We start from the raw sequence: 18,329 nt of genomic DNA on the forward strand, positions 1-18,329 counted from the left end.
CCACGCATTTACGGTGTTTCCATATTTTTGTCCAACCCCTGTATCTCTCCTTTGCCTGACATGTCTTTCCTCCATACACTATATTATTGTATTGTAATTCTATACACCTGCTGTGGGACTTCTGACAACTAGATGTCACCGTAGAGCCAAAGGATTGCCCACCTATGGATAACAGAAGAAGGCACTGGAATTACAGAGAGTTCCTAGGGGAAAGGGGTTCCAGTCTGTACAGAAGGTGGTTGGGCGGTGTGTTTCTGTGAACAGTATCACGGACAGTGAGCCGGCCCGATACCGGAGGCCTCATCGGTGATCATCACCAGCATGAGTACAGCAGCAGAGCAGAGACAAAGGATAAAGTGTCCTCAAAGTCACCTGGTGTATATGACTAGTAATCCTGAGAGATACAGATACTTTGCCTTAGCCAAGAACATTCATATATATACACATGATTCACACACTGTGATTCAAGTCCAGGCCACCTGGAAATGCAAATAGGAAACTTTGTAAAGCACTTAGGTGGATGGGGGAAAACACGAAACTGTCAGGAAACTGATTCAGAAGTTCAGGGAAACAGCTAATTAACCTCCCATTAACACAGCATTTAGCATCATCACTTAACAAGACAGAAGCGTCTGTCAGGGTCATCAAACTTCTGTTGCAGCTGCAGTTTGTATGGGCACCACTTGTGCGTCTTCAGGATCCTTACAGCAGTTGGTTGACTCACACCATTCTCCGGTGCCGGTCTCCTGCTCTCTTTGTAAAAGCAGCTAGCGCAGCTGTAGACAGCGGGAATCGGAAACACTACTCAGATGGACAGTTTTATCTCAGTTTCCCCTGAATCAGTTTCCTCACAATTTCTGCACTCACTGCCCAACTTCCTGGATGTTCTTGATTAACCCTTTCCAATGCACTGTCTGACGTCTAAAGACATTCTGCTTGAAGGCTGTACAGCTCTGATGTCAGAAGACGTCCAGCAGGGTATTCTTCCTGTATATTACTGGCCGCTCTGTTGTCGGGGGCCTCCTCAGCATGTTCCATACCGCAGTACTGGCTCTAGCCAGCAGATGGCGCCATTGTATAATGGCAGAAAGAGAAAACCCCCTAGGAAACCCTGAATCCAAAATTAGATTGCAAAGGGTTAAAATCCCAGGCCACCTCACATGAACTTCTGTTACTGACCATCAGGATGATCTCACTTCCGTCCTGGATTATTAATGGCATCTTCTGGTACCTGAAAACACAAGCAATATAATGTTTTCCATTCCACATAATTCAATGTAACAACGTTATCACTATTCAAGATGACATCATCCATAACTTGACGATGGTTGCTGGTAGTGAAAATATCAATTTCTGATAAATTCTACCCTTACATTGTGTATTCCATGACCCCCTTTCCATCGACGTTTCTTCGACTGAAACTAAGATGACTGCCGCCAAAATGGCAACAGGTACCACCATAGTGCCCAAAAGCTTTCCCCCACCCATATGGGTGCTCTGCAAAGTTTTCTACAAACTTGTTTTCCTACGTACTTGTATTTCTTTTGGTTCAGAGGATTTTCCTTGTGGCCCTGACTTTTGAATCTGTGTGTGTTTTTTTTTTGTTTTTTTCCCACATATCTGCACCTTATAACATAATTGCTGAGGCACTGAGAACGTGTGAAATGTACACTTAGTAACACCATTAAACTATTTTTAAGCCAGTCTTTATGTATTATCTATGTAAACTGCCATACTATAATCTGCAGGATAACGGGGCTCAAGCTCCTGCCAGATTACTATACACACCCTGTGACACCGTATGACCAGTCTGATTGACCAACTTAATATGAAACTGATTAAATAAATCACTTGCTCATCTGGGTACTATATATGCCTCCATCTCTAGCTGTTAATGTGTGTAGTGATATTACACAAAGTATGGCTACTTCTGGCATTTTTTTTTTAGAGGGGATCATGCAGCTAGAGAATCCCTATTATTAAGTCAAAGGGGTTATCCAGGCAGCACCCACCGGGATACATCGGGTTTGAAGCGGAAACACTGCTCCGACCCCTGTGTAGTGGCCAGCGCTCATAATTGCAGCTCTCATTGAAATCAATGGAACCCCAGCCTACAATTACAAGTGCAGCTTCCATTGATTTCAATAAGAGCTGTACTTTCAATTATGAGCGCCGGCCACTACACAGGGTCGGAGCAGCGCTTCTACTCCAACCCCGGGGTATCCCGGCAAGCACTGCCTAGATAACTTCTTTAAAGTTCCCCAGACATACTTTTCAGCACAAAGAAGTCAATCAGAAGCTGACATTCTGTTCCTTGCATAGCTATATATAGGGGATATATGAATAATTGGTGGTGGTCCAACTACTGGAACCTACCCCGATTGTGAGAACAGGGGTCTGGCATCCCAATGTGTGAATGTAGCAATGAGCAGCATGTTCACTACATTCATGTCTATGAGACTGCACTTGGCTATCTCTGGCAGAATCGTTTCCCACAAAATTATATATCAAAGTGCTCAGTTCCTCCCGCCCTATACAATGCTGCCGGCAGATCAGACGCCATGTTCAACATGAAAGGTTCTCCTTAACAAGGTGAATTTCTATGTTAAGGCAGAAATGACCAAATTGCATAGTTCACAGCACTGTTCTTCTTGTTCTGCTAATTGCATAAGTTGTGATATACGGTATTTCTATTTTGCATTGCCCGTGACGCAGGCCGACATGCAGAGGACATCTTTGGAGAGCTATTTAACGAAGCAAACAGTTTCTACATGCGGATGAATTCACTGCAGGAGAGAGTGGACCTGCTGGTCATCAAAGTCACCCAGTTAGACTCCACTGTGGAAGAAGGTAATTCACCATATCCTTGACATTTATTAGTAATTCTTATAAACGTTATTTACATGTATTTGGAAAGATCCGTAACTATTCAATATTTAACCCTTTCCAATCCAATTTGTATCCTGGTTTTCCTAGGGGGCTTACTCTTTTTCTGTTGTTATACAACGGCGCTATATGCTGGCTAAAGCCAGTACTGCATCAGGTGACACGTTGGATGGGCCGCGACAGCAGAGAGACTGGCAATATACAGTAAGAGAACCCTGACGGATGTCTACCAACATCGGAGCTGTACAGCCTTAAATCATAATGTCTTCAGAGGGCAGACAGTGGATTGGAAAGGGTTAAACAAGCAAAAATGTGCATTTTTAATGACACCGGCTGAACCATAAATTGCAGAACCTAACTTCATTTTGGGGTATTAATTGTCTCCCAGTGCTGAGAATCGCCAGGACTTACATTAGAGCCAAATAAATGGAAGAGTGTAACAATTGGACTGTCACAAGAATAATACATATGAAGCACATATCAACACAGTAGAAAATACTAATTCAAAACTAGGAACTCACCCTTAGATGACGAGGGTAGAAGGTGATAGAAACTAGATGATGAGGATGAAGATGCAGTTATGGAGCAGAAGTAACAACCAAAGAAATCTTAACACTAAAGCAAGCTCTCCTTATGTCTTTCCCTAATCTCTTCAGGACACTGACGCTAGTTCCAGACACTATTGTCCATAAGTAGCCCTCATTTATCCCTACTTTTGACTCTGTTTAAAATTCTACCCTGAGAACAAGAGGACTCTAAGACCCAGAAAAGAGGCCAAATAAGCGAGCTGAGTGATGAGCCAAGGTGTTACGGCAAATCGCCGCTGCTCTCCTGGGGTGGCAGACACCGCTGTCTGTCACATGGCGCACAATGCTCCACTGTCTCAGCTCACTCCCAGGTCTCTGCCCAAGGGACTCGCACACGCACTACTCTGCAGAAGCCAAGGGACACTTAACAGGAGGCTAGCCAGTAGGTAATACCTCACTAAATGAGATTGGTTGATCCGATGGATCAGCTCTGGGAGCAATTGCGCAGCAACTATCCCACAACAGGTTAAAAGGCAGAAGATGGCAATTCAGTAGAACTCTTGCTGATCATAAATGTTTTTGAGAAACCCATCACAATATCACTGTCCACTTCTATGAAGAATCCCGTTCTCTAGCTCTTTCCCTGCAGGCTGTGTATTCTGCACTTTTCTTCCGGCCTCCAGGTCACATGACCAATACTCTGACAACACACTTGTGTCCCGCAGTTAATGTAAAAAACAAAAAACCTGCTTTGTTTGCCCATGGCAACTAGTCTCAGAGCAGTTGTCACGTTCGCTCTAAACGCAAAAATGTACCACGTCCAGGATGAAGGGATAACCTTCTGGGAGTAAAGAGCCCGGCCTAAAAGCGAGGTTATCGTCTTAAAAAAGGCAGCCCCGTGTCCCGTGCTGTGGCCGCTAACTTTTTACACCTAACAGGGAGAAAACATGAACAGATAACTCAAACGCCACTTTGCATCAACACAGGCATAAACAAAGAAAACTACTCAGCTGTGGCGGCAGAGCTCCAAACGCATCACCTCACTCCAGCAGAGCTGAGACAACAATCAGCAGCTCCCAGATCCAGGAGTAGACTTAAATAATGACCAATGCGATGTTATTGGACCGTCAGGACTCCGCAATGATCAGGGCAAACCCACGTACAAACTCAGAAACGGGGGAATGCTAAGGGAATACAGACAAATGACAAAAGGACACCTTAAGGAAAGACAACCATCTACACGTTAAGGCCACTGCACCACGACTGATCCACGGACCATGGCAGTGGCTTTCATTTCTGTCCTAAATAATGTGCATACTGACACAGTTTTAGCTCTACGAGATGACTGCTAAAATTCTATAAGAAAAATGACTATCCATACATCTCCCAAGCCTGGCGGTAACCGAGAAGATCACAGTATCAATTAATGGAGGCGCTTCTGCCCTTTTGACTAAGGAACTATGGTCAGACCCAGGCGACCTACTTGTAATAAGCATTTGTTTCCTAAGTGCTACATTTCCTTGCTATGTGTCCCATTAATTCATTAATCAGGCCATGTGTTCATTAATTGGAAAATGAGTAAACTGCAGAACGGGCCATGCTGCTACAATGTATTAACAGTTCTTAAGGCTTTTCATATTCAACAGACCCAAATTAGAAAGGGTTCACCATCCGCACATTACAGATCATAATGCCATTCTCCGCATGAATCCCTTTCGAAGATTCATTAGAAACTGCAGAACACAAAGAGTCGGGTGCAATAAAATGCTCAAAGCATCATTATTACATGATATGCTAATGTCTTATACATCTTAGAAGACTGTCTTACACATCAAGGATACATGAGTAGAAGCCATCCTGCCATCTCATACAATAAGCTACATTTTGGAAAGCTGGAAATTCTAAGATTTTGTAGTGTTTAACAACGGTTCCTTTGATAAAGTAAAGAAATATCAAGCTCATTGGGAGTCAAATGGCAAGGATACAGTATATTAAGCTACACCCTAATGAATAGTGCAGCCCAAGTATATTCAACTCTCCTTTTATGTAGCATATACATTCGAACCTGGCCGTATACTCAGCCATAGGCTACATTCTCTCCGATTTTGCCTTTACATCACTATTACTTATGATAATATGCTGTTTTGTGCATTTGACTCCCTTGGTGTTACTAAAAACCATTGTTTCTTGATGGGAGAGGAATTTGTAGAAGCAAACTTAACCCTTTCCAATCCACTGTCTGACGTCTGAAGACATTCTGATTGAAGGCTGTACAGCTCCGATGTCGTAAGACGTCCGGCAGTGTATCCTTACTGTATATTACTGGCGGCTCTGTTTTCGGAGGCCTTTTAGCATGTTCCATACCGCAGTACTGGCTCTAGCCAGCAGATGGCGCCTTTCCATAATGGCAGAAAGAGAAAACCCCCTAGGAAACCCTGAATCCAAAATTGGATTGCAAAGGGTTAATAAATCTTCATCATGCTTCATGTCAGAGTTGTCTTACAGAATGTGCAGAGCTTGTACAAGAAATTGCTTACTTACACATTATCATAGGAGTATTATAATGCAGTCAATCTCCCAAAAAGGACACGTTTCAGTAAATATTAGTTACACACCGTTTTTAATGTATTCATAAATTTCTAGGAGTCATAAAAGAGGAATCGCACAATGTAGAGTTCTAAGAAAAAGTCTTCCAGATTTGGTATGTCATGGGAAATTCAAGCGTCTACTAAAACAGACATGGCAGGCGAGGTGACAGGGACCCTTTAAATCACAAAGTGACCGTATTTTCGACCGCATGCAGTTTTCTGTACCTTTACTAAACTCTAAATGATTCATTCAAAAAACTGTCTGCAAGGAACTCCAATATTCATGTCTTGAGGATTTCCCGTAGAAAAGGCATTTGCAAATTATTTATAGAAGTAATTAGACCATCTGTGCGATATTAAGGACATCCTTAAGACATGGCCTGGTGGGATTTCTTGGGGACTGGTTTTTGAAACACTGCTCTAAATGACCAGACGTTGAGTAACATTCAGACATATATCAATATATAAGTGTTTTTGTTATATGGAGGCCACTAGTGACCCGTGGACTTTAATTTCCACTTCATCTATATATTATTTATACTAAATATGTATTAGCGGACTTTCCCACAATACAGGGTTGTTACAAATTATCGTCCCGATGTGAAACTCTCATAACTCACGTTTAATGGCACTCAGATACAGAAATTTGGATAATTGGAAACAGAAACTCAAAAACAGTCTACCATAAGATGGTCCTTCTTGCCCGACCAATCACAGCGCAGCTTTCATCACTCAAGTTACTAAGGTAAAATTAAAGCTGTGCTGTGATTGGTTGCTATGGGCAGCGAGGACAGTCTTACTATTTGACAGTTTTGCTAAATGAGGCCCAAAAAGTTTTATTCTGCTGCAGTCGTCTCTCGGGTGATATGAGACGAAATAGCTAACGAAGACAGGGAGCGTTTTGTGTCCTTGATTTTCATGTCTGTTAGTGTACAGCGCCATTTTTGAATGAAGTATATTGATGATCCACTTAGTGGGCGCACTTTTTGTAAGTGATACTCGAGTTGTAAGGGAAAAGGTTGCATCTGTAAGCGAAAATCGTCCGGCCGTCCACCGTTAAACGTGGAAAGAGCGGAGCGTCGGTGCAAGTTTCACATGAAGTCCTCAGAAATCCACCATCAGAGCAAGAAGAAAGTTGGACATCCTGCAGCTGACTATGTGGGAGATTCTGCGCAAACATTTGCGATGTTATCCCTATTGATTGCAATTGGTGCAGGCCCTGAAATCAGCCGGCAAAGCGCAGCGACATTCTTTGCGTCAGAGTATGCAAACTCTAATGGAAAGCGATGGAATCCTTATTGTTTAGTGATGAAGCTGCCTTCATCACTCAGGGATTTCGTACCTGAACACTCCTGGCTCCTGCCACAGTGGGAACAGGAAATCCCAGATTTAATCCTCCAACAGGACAGGGTGCCCCCCATTGTCACAATGAAGTCAGAAGTGAGCTCAGTAGGCAACTACCAAACAGATGGATTGGCCATGCAGGTCTTGATCATAGTGAACTTCTTCCTTGGTCTCCATGTTCCCCGGTCCTTATGCCTTCTGCTATTTTCTCTTGGGTAGGTTTAGAGTCTACATGCCCCCTTACTGCCCCCCATGATCTGCAAAGACGCATCGCAGAAGCCATTGCATCAGTCGGTCATGATACGCTATAATGTGTATCCATTGATATCAAATTTCTGTATCCAAGAGTCCGTAAATGGTAGTTATGAGGGTTTACCTTAGGAAGATTATTTGTAATAACCCTGTACTTAGGTTCTAGATTCATAAGCCAGTCTACTCAGCCTGTATCTATCGGCTGGCTTAGGGCTAATGCCCACGAACGGATTTCTGCTGCATAAAACGGGGCGGAAATCCGTGGCGTTATCCCGCAGCTATTAGGTTCTATTGAACCTAATAGTTTAATGTTCACGCTGCGGAATTCTGCAGCATGATAGAAACCGTGGCATGTTCTAATCACTCAATGGGAGCCGTCCGTCACACGATACTTCAGACGATATTTCCACTGTGAGCAGGAAAATGAAATTCCTAAACACAGATGTGAACATAGCCTTAGACACCAATGGTCGTAAAGTTTAACAGCAGTAGACTGGTTTAGCTATTCTATAGATATAAAGAAGTTATTTTATGATATATACAGTTTTGTTTACACAATTATATAAACTTATCAATTTTTCTATTGTTTTCTTTTGTGTTTACAGTATCATTGCAGGACATAAATATGAGGAAAGCATTTAAAAGCTCCACAGTACAGAATCAGCAGGTCGTGTCTCGTAATTCCATACCGAATCCAGTTATGGAGATGTATCAACGCTGTGACAAGCCTCCACCACTTAATATCCTGACCCCATACAGGTGATATGGAGGATATGAAGCAATGTGACATATGACAAAATAATCATAAATGGCTGCCTATCCAACTGGAAGAATGTGGCAAGTGGAGTACTACAAGGCTCTGTCCTGGGCCCAGTGTTGTTTAACATTTTTATAAATGATCTAAATGAGGGAATTGAGGGGAAAGTGATCAAATTGGCAGACGACACAAAGCTAGGAGGGATAGCTAACACTAGAGAAGAGAGAGACAGGATTTGAAAAGATCTAGACAAACTCGAACAGTCCTGGTGACTAACAAAATGGTATTTAACAGGGAGAAAGTCCTACATCTGGGCAAGAAAAATGAAAAAAAGCGCACACAGAATAAGAGGAATTGAGCTAAGCAGCAGCATATGTCAAAGAGACTTGGGTATACTAATAGATCATAGACTGAACATGAGTCAGCAATGTGATGCAGCAACCAAAAAGACAAACACAATTCTGCGATGTATTAAGAGAAGCATTAGATCATGTGTGGTAATTATCCCCCTCTACTCTTCCTTAGTCAGACCTCATCTGGAATACTGTGTCCAGTTTTGGGTGCTTCAATTTAAAAAGACAGACAAACTAGAGCAAGTTCAGAGGAGTTACCAAGACGGTGAGCGGTCCGCAAATCATGTCCTATGAGGAACGGTTAAAGGGTCTGGGAATGTTTAGCTTGCAAAAAAGAAAGCTGAGAGGAGACTTAATAGCTGTCTACAAATATCTGAAGGGCTGTCACAGTGCAGAGGGATCAGCCCTGTTCTCATATGTACAAGGAAAGACTAGAAGCAATGGGATGAAACTGAAAGGGAGGAGACACAGATTAGATATTAGACAGTGAGGGCGATCAATGAGTGGAACAGGTTGCTACGGGAGGTGGTGAGTTCTCCTTCAATAGGAGTGTTCAAACAAAGGCTGGACAGACATCTGTCTGGGATGACATTGATCCTGTAGTGAGCAGGGGGTTGGACCCGATGACCCTGGAGGTCTCTTCAAACTCTATTGATTCTATGATCAAGACCTTTTGGATCCCCTTCCAAGTCAGCCATAAAGTGCTTTATAGAGGTGCAACAAACTCAATTTTCCTTTATAAGACTACAAGTCCAAGCCAAGAAAACCCTCCAGAAAATAGAAGTTAACAGGTCTGCCTTTGGAGGTGCGGCATGTATTACCATAGGGATGCTGATATTTTTACATGGGTACAGATTTAAATAAAGTATAGTAGTCGGGTTGCAATGCGCTTTATGCTGAGAATGCTTAACATAAGCTCAGGCTTGATTCAGCTCATACTGTGCATGGAACAGCCGGCATCTGCTATTTCTATCATTTATTTATAAAGCCCAAACATATTCAGCCTTACAGTAGGATTAGAGAAATTCTGCTGCAATGCATTTTACTACATAAAACAGAACAGGCAAAAGAAAATGTAGCGAGATCCCCGCTAATGAGACGAAAAGGGAACTTGTGAGGAATGGACAGAAGTTTGATCGCGGCAGTGGATGAGCGTTATTAATGAGGTTAGTGTTCAGAACTGCAGACCTTCTCAGCCTCACATGAAGGGCAGTAACTGCGTTTGATTCATCATTTCTGTGAAGTGACAGAATCAGACGTGTTGGTAGCTTCTGATTTCTTGTCGAAGGTGCAAGAATTAATAGTGCGTCTTAGGGGGGCAGTAGGTTAATGTAGACACTACATAAAATTGTGTTTGAAAATGCAGAATTTGATGTCTGTGAGGGATAATGAAAGACACGGATAGGCATGTGCTTCTCCTGGTCTGCGGGGCTTAGATAGTCACACTTCCTTCACAAGTAGAGCAAAGGATGATAGAAGTGCAGGATCAATGACACACTAGCAAGGAAAGAGCCCGTAGGAAAAGCAAAACCGCCCCTTCCTGTTGCGGCTCTAAACTACCTTCCCCTCTATAACTAGAACAGCAGCATAGCTATTGTTACTGAAGCATTGATAGCAGAACGCTTACTATTACTTCTTGTTAAAGCGCCATTGAAGTGGTTGTCCTTCTACAATGCTGAAGGTTGATAAACGAATGGCTTACCGGCGAGAGTCCTGGCTGGTGGACCTTTGCCAATTAGTAGAGATGACTGAGCACCAAAATGCTCGGGTGCTCGTTACTGGAGCTGAGCTTTTTGTAATGCTCGAGCGCTCAGTTCGAGTAACGAACCCCATTGAAGTCAATGGGAGACTCGAGCATTTTTCAAGGTGCCCCATGCTCGGCATAGGGGAGGGTTCTCTCTTTCTCTCTCTCCTTTGAAATTTACCTGAGCATCTTGCGGTGCTCACTCGAGTGACGAGTACTTTCGAGTATGCTAATACTCGATCGAGCATCAAGCTCGGACGAGCATGCTCGCTCATCTCTACCAAATAACTATCGGTGATCTATTCCAAGGACAGATCATAAACCTTCAGTGTTGGAAAACTGCTTTAAAGTGTTTTTCTGGGACTTGAAAAAAAGGTTTAATGTCCTTAAAATAAAGAAAAATTGAATAATAACTTGTTCCTGATGCTCACCGTCCAGCGCTGCAGCCCCGGTACTCGGAACATGGAAGAACTGGCGGTCAGTCAAGTGCTGTTCACTCACAGGCTTTAGCGGTGATTCTTGTATTTTAAAGAATGCATGTTACTTCCTAGCAGACATTTATGATGGATTAGACAGTGCCACTTTTGATTAAGTATGGGCACATAATACCCATGCCCCAGCGGGTGGTATCTTCCCTGTGAAAGCAATGTGCATTCCATTGTAAATGACCATGATGGTGTCTGATTTACTGCGCATGCGCTATGATGTCATGCAGATGCCAGCAGTGATGGTGGTGAGCCTGGCACATGCATAGTGTTGATGAGTGTACTATTGGCCGAGTAGGAATGTAGGCGAATCTTGGTGATGTTTAAGTATCCTGCGAATACAATGGTAAGTTACATCTGATATCTATAACATAGGAGAGAGGACTATCTGATTGTCTGTTCCTTGTCGTCCTTTTCTTTGACTTCCCCCTAATGATCCCAGTAATTACGGGCATGGGTAAAAATCCTTGGGTAGGCTAAAATGTGTGGCAAATGCGGGGCATTATAGGCTTCGTTTTCAAGTCCCAATCATTGTTCTAAAGACTTGTATAAAGGGTTTGACACTGATTTGCAGGAATATTGCCATCCAATAGGTGGCGCTGCAAAGGTCCTGTTTAGAGATGAGCGAGTATACTCGCTAAGGCACATTACTCGAGCGAGTAGTGCCTTAGCCGAGTATCTCCCCGCTCGTCTGTAAAGATTCGGGGGGCGGCGGGGGAGAGCGGGGAGGAACGGAGGGGAGATCTCTCTCTCCCTCTCTCCCTCCCGCTCCCCCCTGCTCCCCGCCACAACTCACCTGTACCGGCGCCGTCCCCCGAATCTTTACAGACAAGCGGGGAGATACTCGGCTAAGGCACTACTCACTCGAGTAATGTGCCTTAGCGAGTATACTCGCTCATCTCTAGTCTTGTTCCATCTTCCTTATTTGCATATATTTACTAGAGGAGCATGCATGGCCTTATACGTCTCCTCACAAACCTTCTAGATGCTCTCTTAAGGAGACATGATGCCCTTCCTGACCCACGTCCATAGGCCTCTCAATAGCCAAGCCAGAATTGTACTGCACACTGATAAGGGGCAAATATCCCGAAACAGCCATCTGTGTATGGCTTCTGGCTTAGTTTTGAATTCTGTGCTGTAGAGGTATTGTTCCATCTTCCTTATTTGCAGGCATTTAATAGGTGACAGCCACTGTTGAGTGGGAACACCCTTGTCAGGGCGATAGTCCCTCAGTTAGGCTGGAATCTGTAGAGGACGGTGAGAGGAATGTTTTCTTTTCCACAAAGTCTGTCCTAACAGCCTGCAATAATTATGATGTATCTGTGATCTATTAGCTACAACTTCATCTGAGGGGATGGACTATGCATGACCACTATTGGTGAGGTCCACTTGACTATGAGTTATTAACGTTGTTGATTTATTTTTTGGGTTGTTGTCATTGTTGTCACATCCCAGGTGGTATCTATGCTGACACATGTATATTTTTACTGTATTATATCTGTTTGTTTGGGGTATTTTAATTGAATTTAAGGGGCTGTTATCCTAAGACAGAAAACGTTTGAAACCAGAGAAAGTATACAGCCATTAGGTGTGATTGATAGGTCTGCTGGGAGTAGGTTGGGGGGGGGGGGGGTTGGTGATGAATTAATCTCTCTATGTTAAGTTTTACAAAGCGGTTAAAGAAGGAGTTGGATATGGATGATAGAAACTCTGAGATTCTGGATAGCACAGAGGTAACATCAAGGCCAGGTAGGAAGATCTAAGTGTTATCATGATAAAGCTGTACTGAAATCTCTAGGATTCAATTAGCTGGCTTAGGTCATGCGTATAGATGCAGAAGAGTAACGGGTAACAGGAAAGAGCCTTGAAGGACTCCAACAATGAGAGGGCAAGGAGAGGAGGTGGTGTGTGAGTGTGAGATGCTACGTTTTTGGTCAGTGAGGTATGAGTAGGTTCAGAAGAGGGCCAAGTTTGTGATGCCAAGGGAGGAGAGTGTTTTTAATAGTACAAAGTAGTCGACTGTGCCAAAGGCAGAGCACAGGTCAAGAAGGAGGATTACGGAGTAATGTTTAGAGGCTTTCACAGGTAGCAGATCAATGGTAGCTCTAGCTAGTATGAATTCAGTAAATTGATGGAAAATAATAACTCGTACTGTAGTTATGTATGCTGAACAGGCACTTTATTAGAGATATTGCCCTAGCAGGGCAGTGGACCTCCCTTGGCCTTCAGAACTGCAACAATTCATTGTTGTGTTCAACCACAGGTACCAAAGGACCCATGGTGTGCCAAGGAAACTTTCCCCACAACATTAGTCGAGCCGTACCAGTCTGACACATGATAGGAAGGCCATGTACATGTGGAGGAGAAAAACAGGCAGAGCACCCAGACAAAAGCCCAATGGGAGTTAGAGTGCTTGTGTATCAGAATGGGGCAGGGGTGAACAGGCAAAACGCGTATATATGAGACATAGCAGGTGCTGTCAGTCTGGTATGCTGGGGGACCAATGATCGAAACAGCATCTGTGAATTTGGAAAAGAAGTTAAAAAAAAACCTTTTGCTTTTGGACAGATGAACTTTGGTGTCCCAGTGGTCCTTCTGTTTCTCTTATTCTGGGACAAGATGATTTAGCATCAAATAAATTACCCAGCTGTCTGAGGAAGAGGTCTGCGTACCTGTTGTGGTTTGATTTTACTATATAAAAATGTTTTTTTCTATACCATTGGCTTAATTCTACAAAACCGTCACTTGGTGCCACATACGTTTATTAGGACTCCATAGTTCTATAAGACTTCATAGACTATCAGTCACGCCTGAATCCTAGTTTTTTATACTTTTTTCCCACATGATAGAAAGGGTTCATCAATTCATGCTGCCTGCACCAAATTCTGACCCTCTCATCAGCATGGTGCAACAGAAATCTGGATTCATCCGATCAGACGATGTTTTGTTCACTGTTCATTGATCCAATTTTTCTCCCCTCTTCCCTGCTGTAGTCTTGTCTTTCTGTTTCTCTTAGACAACAATGGCACTTGGACTGTTTATCTGCAGTTCTGCAGTTCTAGCCTATTCATACTAAGGAACAACAAGTTGTGCTTTCAAACACACTAGTTAACCAGCATTGCATTTTATAGTGATATCCTTCTACATCCTCCTCTGATCCTTTTGTCAATGAGTTGTTTACATCCACAGGATCCCCTTTTGCTGGGTAGCCATCTTGGTGGCAGTCGCCTGGATTCAGCCCTAGAAACTTCAATGGAACTGTGGTCCTGGGATACATGATTTAGCGGTAGAATTTCTTTAGGAATTGATAGCTGCAGTCATTTTTTTAATACCTGCAACCACTTTCGAGTTATGGATGAGTTTTGATAAAATTGGTTTGTTGAATTATGAGGTATGGAAAACACTAACCGCATGTTTTTTCAGGTACCAGAAGATGCTGCTAAGAATCCAGGACAGAATTGAAATCACCATGGTAGTGTCCACGACAAACCGAGAACTTGACTCACACCATGTTCCAATGCCAATCTCCTGTTGCTTGCCTGTGGACTCGTCATGAAAATAGCTAGCTTAGCTGTTGACACGTGTGGATTGGAAACACTACATGGACAACCAGCTTTCATTTGTCCTGGACATTTCCAATATCCCTGAACTTCTTAATCAGTTTCCTGACAGTTTATTCGCTCACTGGCCTCCTCCTGGGTGTTATCAATTAAAAACCTTGACCGCCTCATGTGAACTTCTGCTACCGACCGTCAGGATGATCTCAATTCTGTCCTGGATTTTTAACAACATGTTCTGGTACCTGAAACAAATGTGATTAGTGTTTTCCATACCACATAATTCAACATAAGTTTATTCATACTCAACAGGACATCATCCATAACTTCAAAAATTGCTACAGTTAATGAAAAAAATGACTGCAGCAATTAACTTCTGATTACATTCTACCCTTAAATCATGTATCCCTTGACCCCTTTCTCTATTGTAGTTTCTTGGACTAAATACAAAATGGCTGTCATCAAGATGGCCAACAAGCACCACCATAGTGCTAAAAAAGTTTTCCCCCAGCCATCCAAGTGCTCTACAAAGTATTCTACTCGTATCTCTTTACATTCAGAAGACATGCCAGGTGGCCCTGACTTTTGAATCACCCCGTAGTATAAAGCCCTAGAAAAGAAAATAACTGCTGTTTTTGAAAAATGTTAAAAAAAATAGCCGTACCTATTTTGTAATACGTGAAAGTAATTGTTGCTTCTGAAACACTATTTTTTTTACATTTTACTAGATTTATAACTATCTATTTATTTCAATGTAGTCGTCCTATAAATGAAACCTTGAAACTGGTATCTGCAGTACTTCATTTTCGGTGCAGTCAAATTTTGACAGGGTGATAAAAAGTGTAAGTGAGGGCGGCCTTGTAATTACTGTCCATATACACAGTCTACAAAAATGTTGAGTAAAACTCCAGCAGGGGGACCAAAGTTTCCCTAACGGGCCCAATGTGGCCCCTTTTACAACAGCAGCATTGCCTCTTGGCCACCAACATTGTCAGCTAGGAACCTGGGACCCAATGTGCTGCTGGGAGTCCTATTTGGGCCCCAAGCATTTCTATCTCCAGGCTAGCTTAAATAGTTTTTACCAGATTTGTGTTTGCTAACCTGAAATAACTGTTGTCGTCATTTTAGGGATGACAGGAAAGATGGCCTTCGATTCTACACGGATCCTTCATATTTCTTTAATTTATGGAAGGAAAAGATGTTACAAGCTACTGAAGACAAGAGAAAAGAGAAAAGGAGACAGAAAGTAAGTGTTCCACAGATTTCCCTATTCCTCCAATCCAAGATTGGCCTCAGTGTTGTGACTCTTGTCTAATGCCATAACTAATTTCAATGAGGAACTTTCTGATGCTTGGTTAGACTTTTTTGGGTATTTCCTTTCTGTTGGCAGACTAGTTTTTAATAAAAATGTAACATATTAACTTAATATGTAAGGCTGAAAAAAAGAGACATTCGTAAATGCAGTTCTGCGTATTAAAGTATTTCTTGGCCTGCACCCTGGTCCATTCATTGTAACTGATCTAACTTCTGACACTCATATGAGAGAAGCAGAGAGAAGTCTTGGGCCATTCCATAAAAGTTTGAAGGCATCTAAGACAGGCAATTTATAGGGCCATTGTTACATTTGTGCAGGCCATGGGTACAACGCCCTACATGAATGCCATCTCAATAGAAGGCTGAATGAAAGCAGGATATCACAAGAACCGACAGTGTAAACATACACCAAACGTACAAACAACAACAACACAGACAGCAGGTGTCAAAATACTTACCAAATTAACTACAAACACAAGCAGATGGTAATATGGATATGGCTGGCTGCACACGACCGAGTCAGATTCTGCATGCAGTAGCTTGCAATGGATCCAACCCTGTGCCCGGCTGGCATCTGCGTGTACCCGTCTTTTCTTCTTTTTTTATGTACCTCGGATGGTCCACGCAGCGAGCTGTCGGACATGCGCTGTGCAGTCTTTTAAAAATACCTGTTTTTTCCATGCCATTACTAGGCGATGACGCGGTTACCTGCAACCTTTCCGCAATGTCAATTCGGAAAGGCCACGGGCGGACGGCTTCCATTTAGTTCAATGGAAGCCGTCCGTGCAGGATCTGCAATAAAATTGAGCATGCTGCAATTTTTCCTCCCCGAGCAAAAATGCGCAATTGATTTCCACTTGTGTACAGAAAATACCGCTTTTCCGTAGCATATTATGAAGGTATTTGCTGCCGAATCCAGAGGCGGAAACCTACTCCGCATTCCGCAATGCAAATCCGGCCATAGGCAGGTGGCCTAAGTAGGATGTATTGTTTTTTATTTTAGCCAGCATATGTAAGCTCACAAGCCCACCTCAAGGGTCCTCATTGTCTTGCGAGTCCCTACACTAACAAGACAACTAAATCAAAAATGGGAATCCTGCCTACAAGCAGGGCGATCATCCCAGTAAGGACGGCCCCACACTGAAACCTAGGGTAACCTGGCTCACCATGGATGGTACCAGGCAGGAACACCAGACAAGGACTTAACACAGATCAAACATCTACAAACGTACAGACGCAGAGGATTTCAAACATAGGACATCGTTCACACAAGGCATCTGCATCCCTACAGAAGGACAGACAAATAAGACAGGGCCTTAACGTCCACCTACCAATGGACAAATGGAATAAACAGGACAAGGTTCGGGCAGGAGAAACAACGGACGGGTAGGAGAAACAAACATGGACCGAGCGTCCAACTACCAATCAGATGGGTGGATCAGATAAAAAACAAACAAAACTACATGCATGCAAATCACAAAGCAGACAGGCAGAATAAATATCTGCCCAGCATGCACCCTAACACCCAGTTAAGTTAGGAGATTTAAAGGTATAATTGCAAGAGGCCAGACCTAGGAGGGGTTAAGCAGTGAGGGAAATTAAGATAGTAGTCATGGTGGATCAGATGCTCCTCCTGCGAAAGGGGTAAACCTGATCTGGATATGGTCCTACACAGTGGCAAAGTTTGGCAGTTCTTACTGCATGCAGTCCGCAGGGTTGGGCAGGGTAAAATGGTGATACCCCAGTAGGACGCTACCCTTAGAGTCGGGTAGGGGAAGATGTTGTTTTGTCATTACGCGAGTCCGTGTACAGTTAGGGTCAGCCTAGAAATGGCTGACTTAGATCAAATAATTACTATACACAAAAACTAAAACCCGAGTTTTATGATGACTGGGGACCACAGTCTTTGCTTAAGAAGAAAGTTTTACTACAAATGTACGACTGCTGTATGGAAAAACTATAACCCCACCAACTACTCCAGCCCCGTAGATCTCTCCAATAATACCGCTATGTAGTGCCATCAGCACCCAAATAATGCAATACCACTATACAGCACAAATAAAATTGCCATACACATCTCATATTTATTCTAATACCATATCAAATTAATACTTTACAGCACTCAAGTAATACTGCCATACCATGCCCAAATAATGTCACTATGCAGTACCCAAATAATCATGTCATCATAGAATACCAAAATAATATCACCATTCAGGCTCCATAATAATGCCTTAATAATAGCACCATCTTGTTTTCAATTAGTGTTACCATATGGCGCTCTAAACAATTTCCCCATAATGTGTTCAAATACCGCCATACATTCTGCAAATAAAACAGCACGTTGTGCTAAAATATAGTTGTCCTTCTGTGGCCAAAATTGGGAATATCAAAATGTAAGATTTTGAATCTATGTCTCATGTAAATATATTTGCTGCAGAACTCAGTCACCTGGAGGACATTTTTAAAACCTTATTGACACTGAATTTTTGCCTTAAGAAGCAGTAAATCATTTCCCCTTT

The 18,329-nt window shown here is 42.8% G+C and overlaps 1 protein-coding gene across 2 annotated transcripts in view; it reads left to right on the forward strand.

The window, feature by feature from the left end:
• Window positions 1–18,329, forward strand: part of LOC136579800 (actin-binding protein WASF3-like) — a 147,439-nt gene that overhangs the window by 111,552 nt on the left and 17,558 nt on the right. For both annotated transcript variants that reach the window (XM_066579855.1, XM_066579854.1), the window contains 3 exons: window positions 2,716–2,850; window positions 8,203–8,356; window positions 15,622–15,739. In XM_066579855.1, the coding sequence (XP_066435952.1) occupies window positions 2,716–2,850; window positions 8,203–8,356; window positions 15,622–15,739 (407 nt within the window). The remainder of the gene's footprint in view (window positions 1–2,715; window positions 2,851–8,202; window positions 8,357–15,621; window positions 15,740–18,329) is intronic.

This window comes from Eleutherodactylus coqui, chromosome 10, assembly GCF_035609145.1.
Source record: "Eleutherodactylus coqui strain aEleCoq1 chromosome 10, aEleCoq1.hap1, whole genome shotgun sequence".
NCBI classification, from domain to species: Eukaryota; Metazoa; Chordata; class Amphibia; order Anura; family Eleutherodactylidae; genus Eleutherodactylus; species Eleutherodactylus coqui.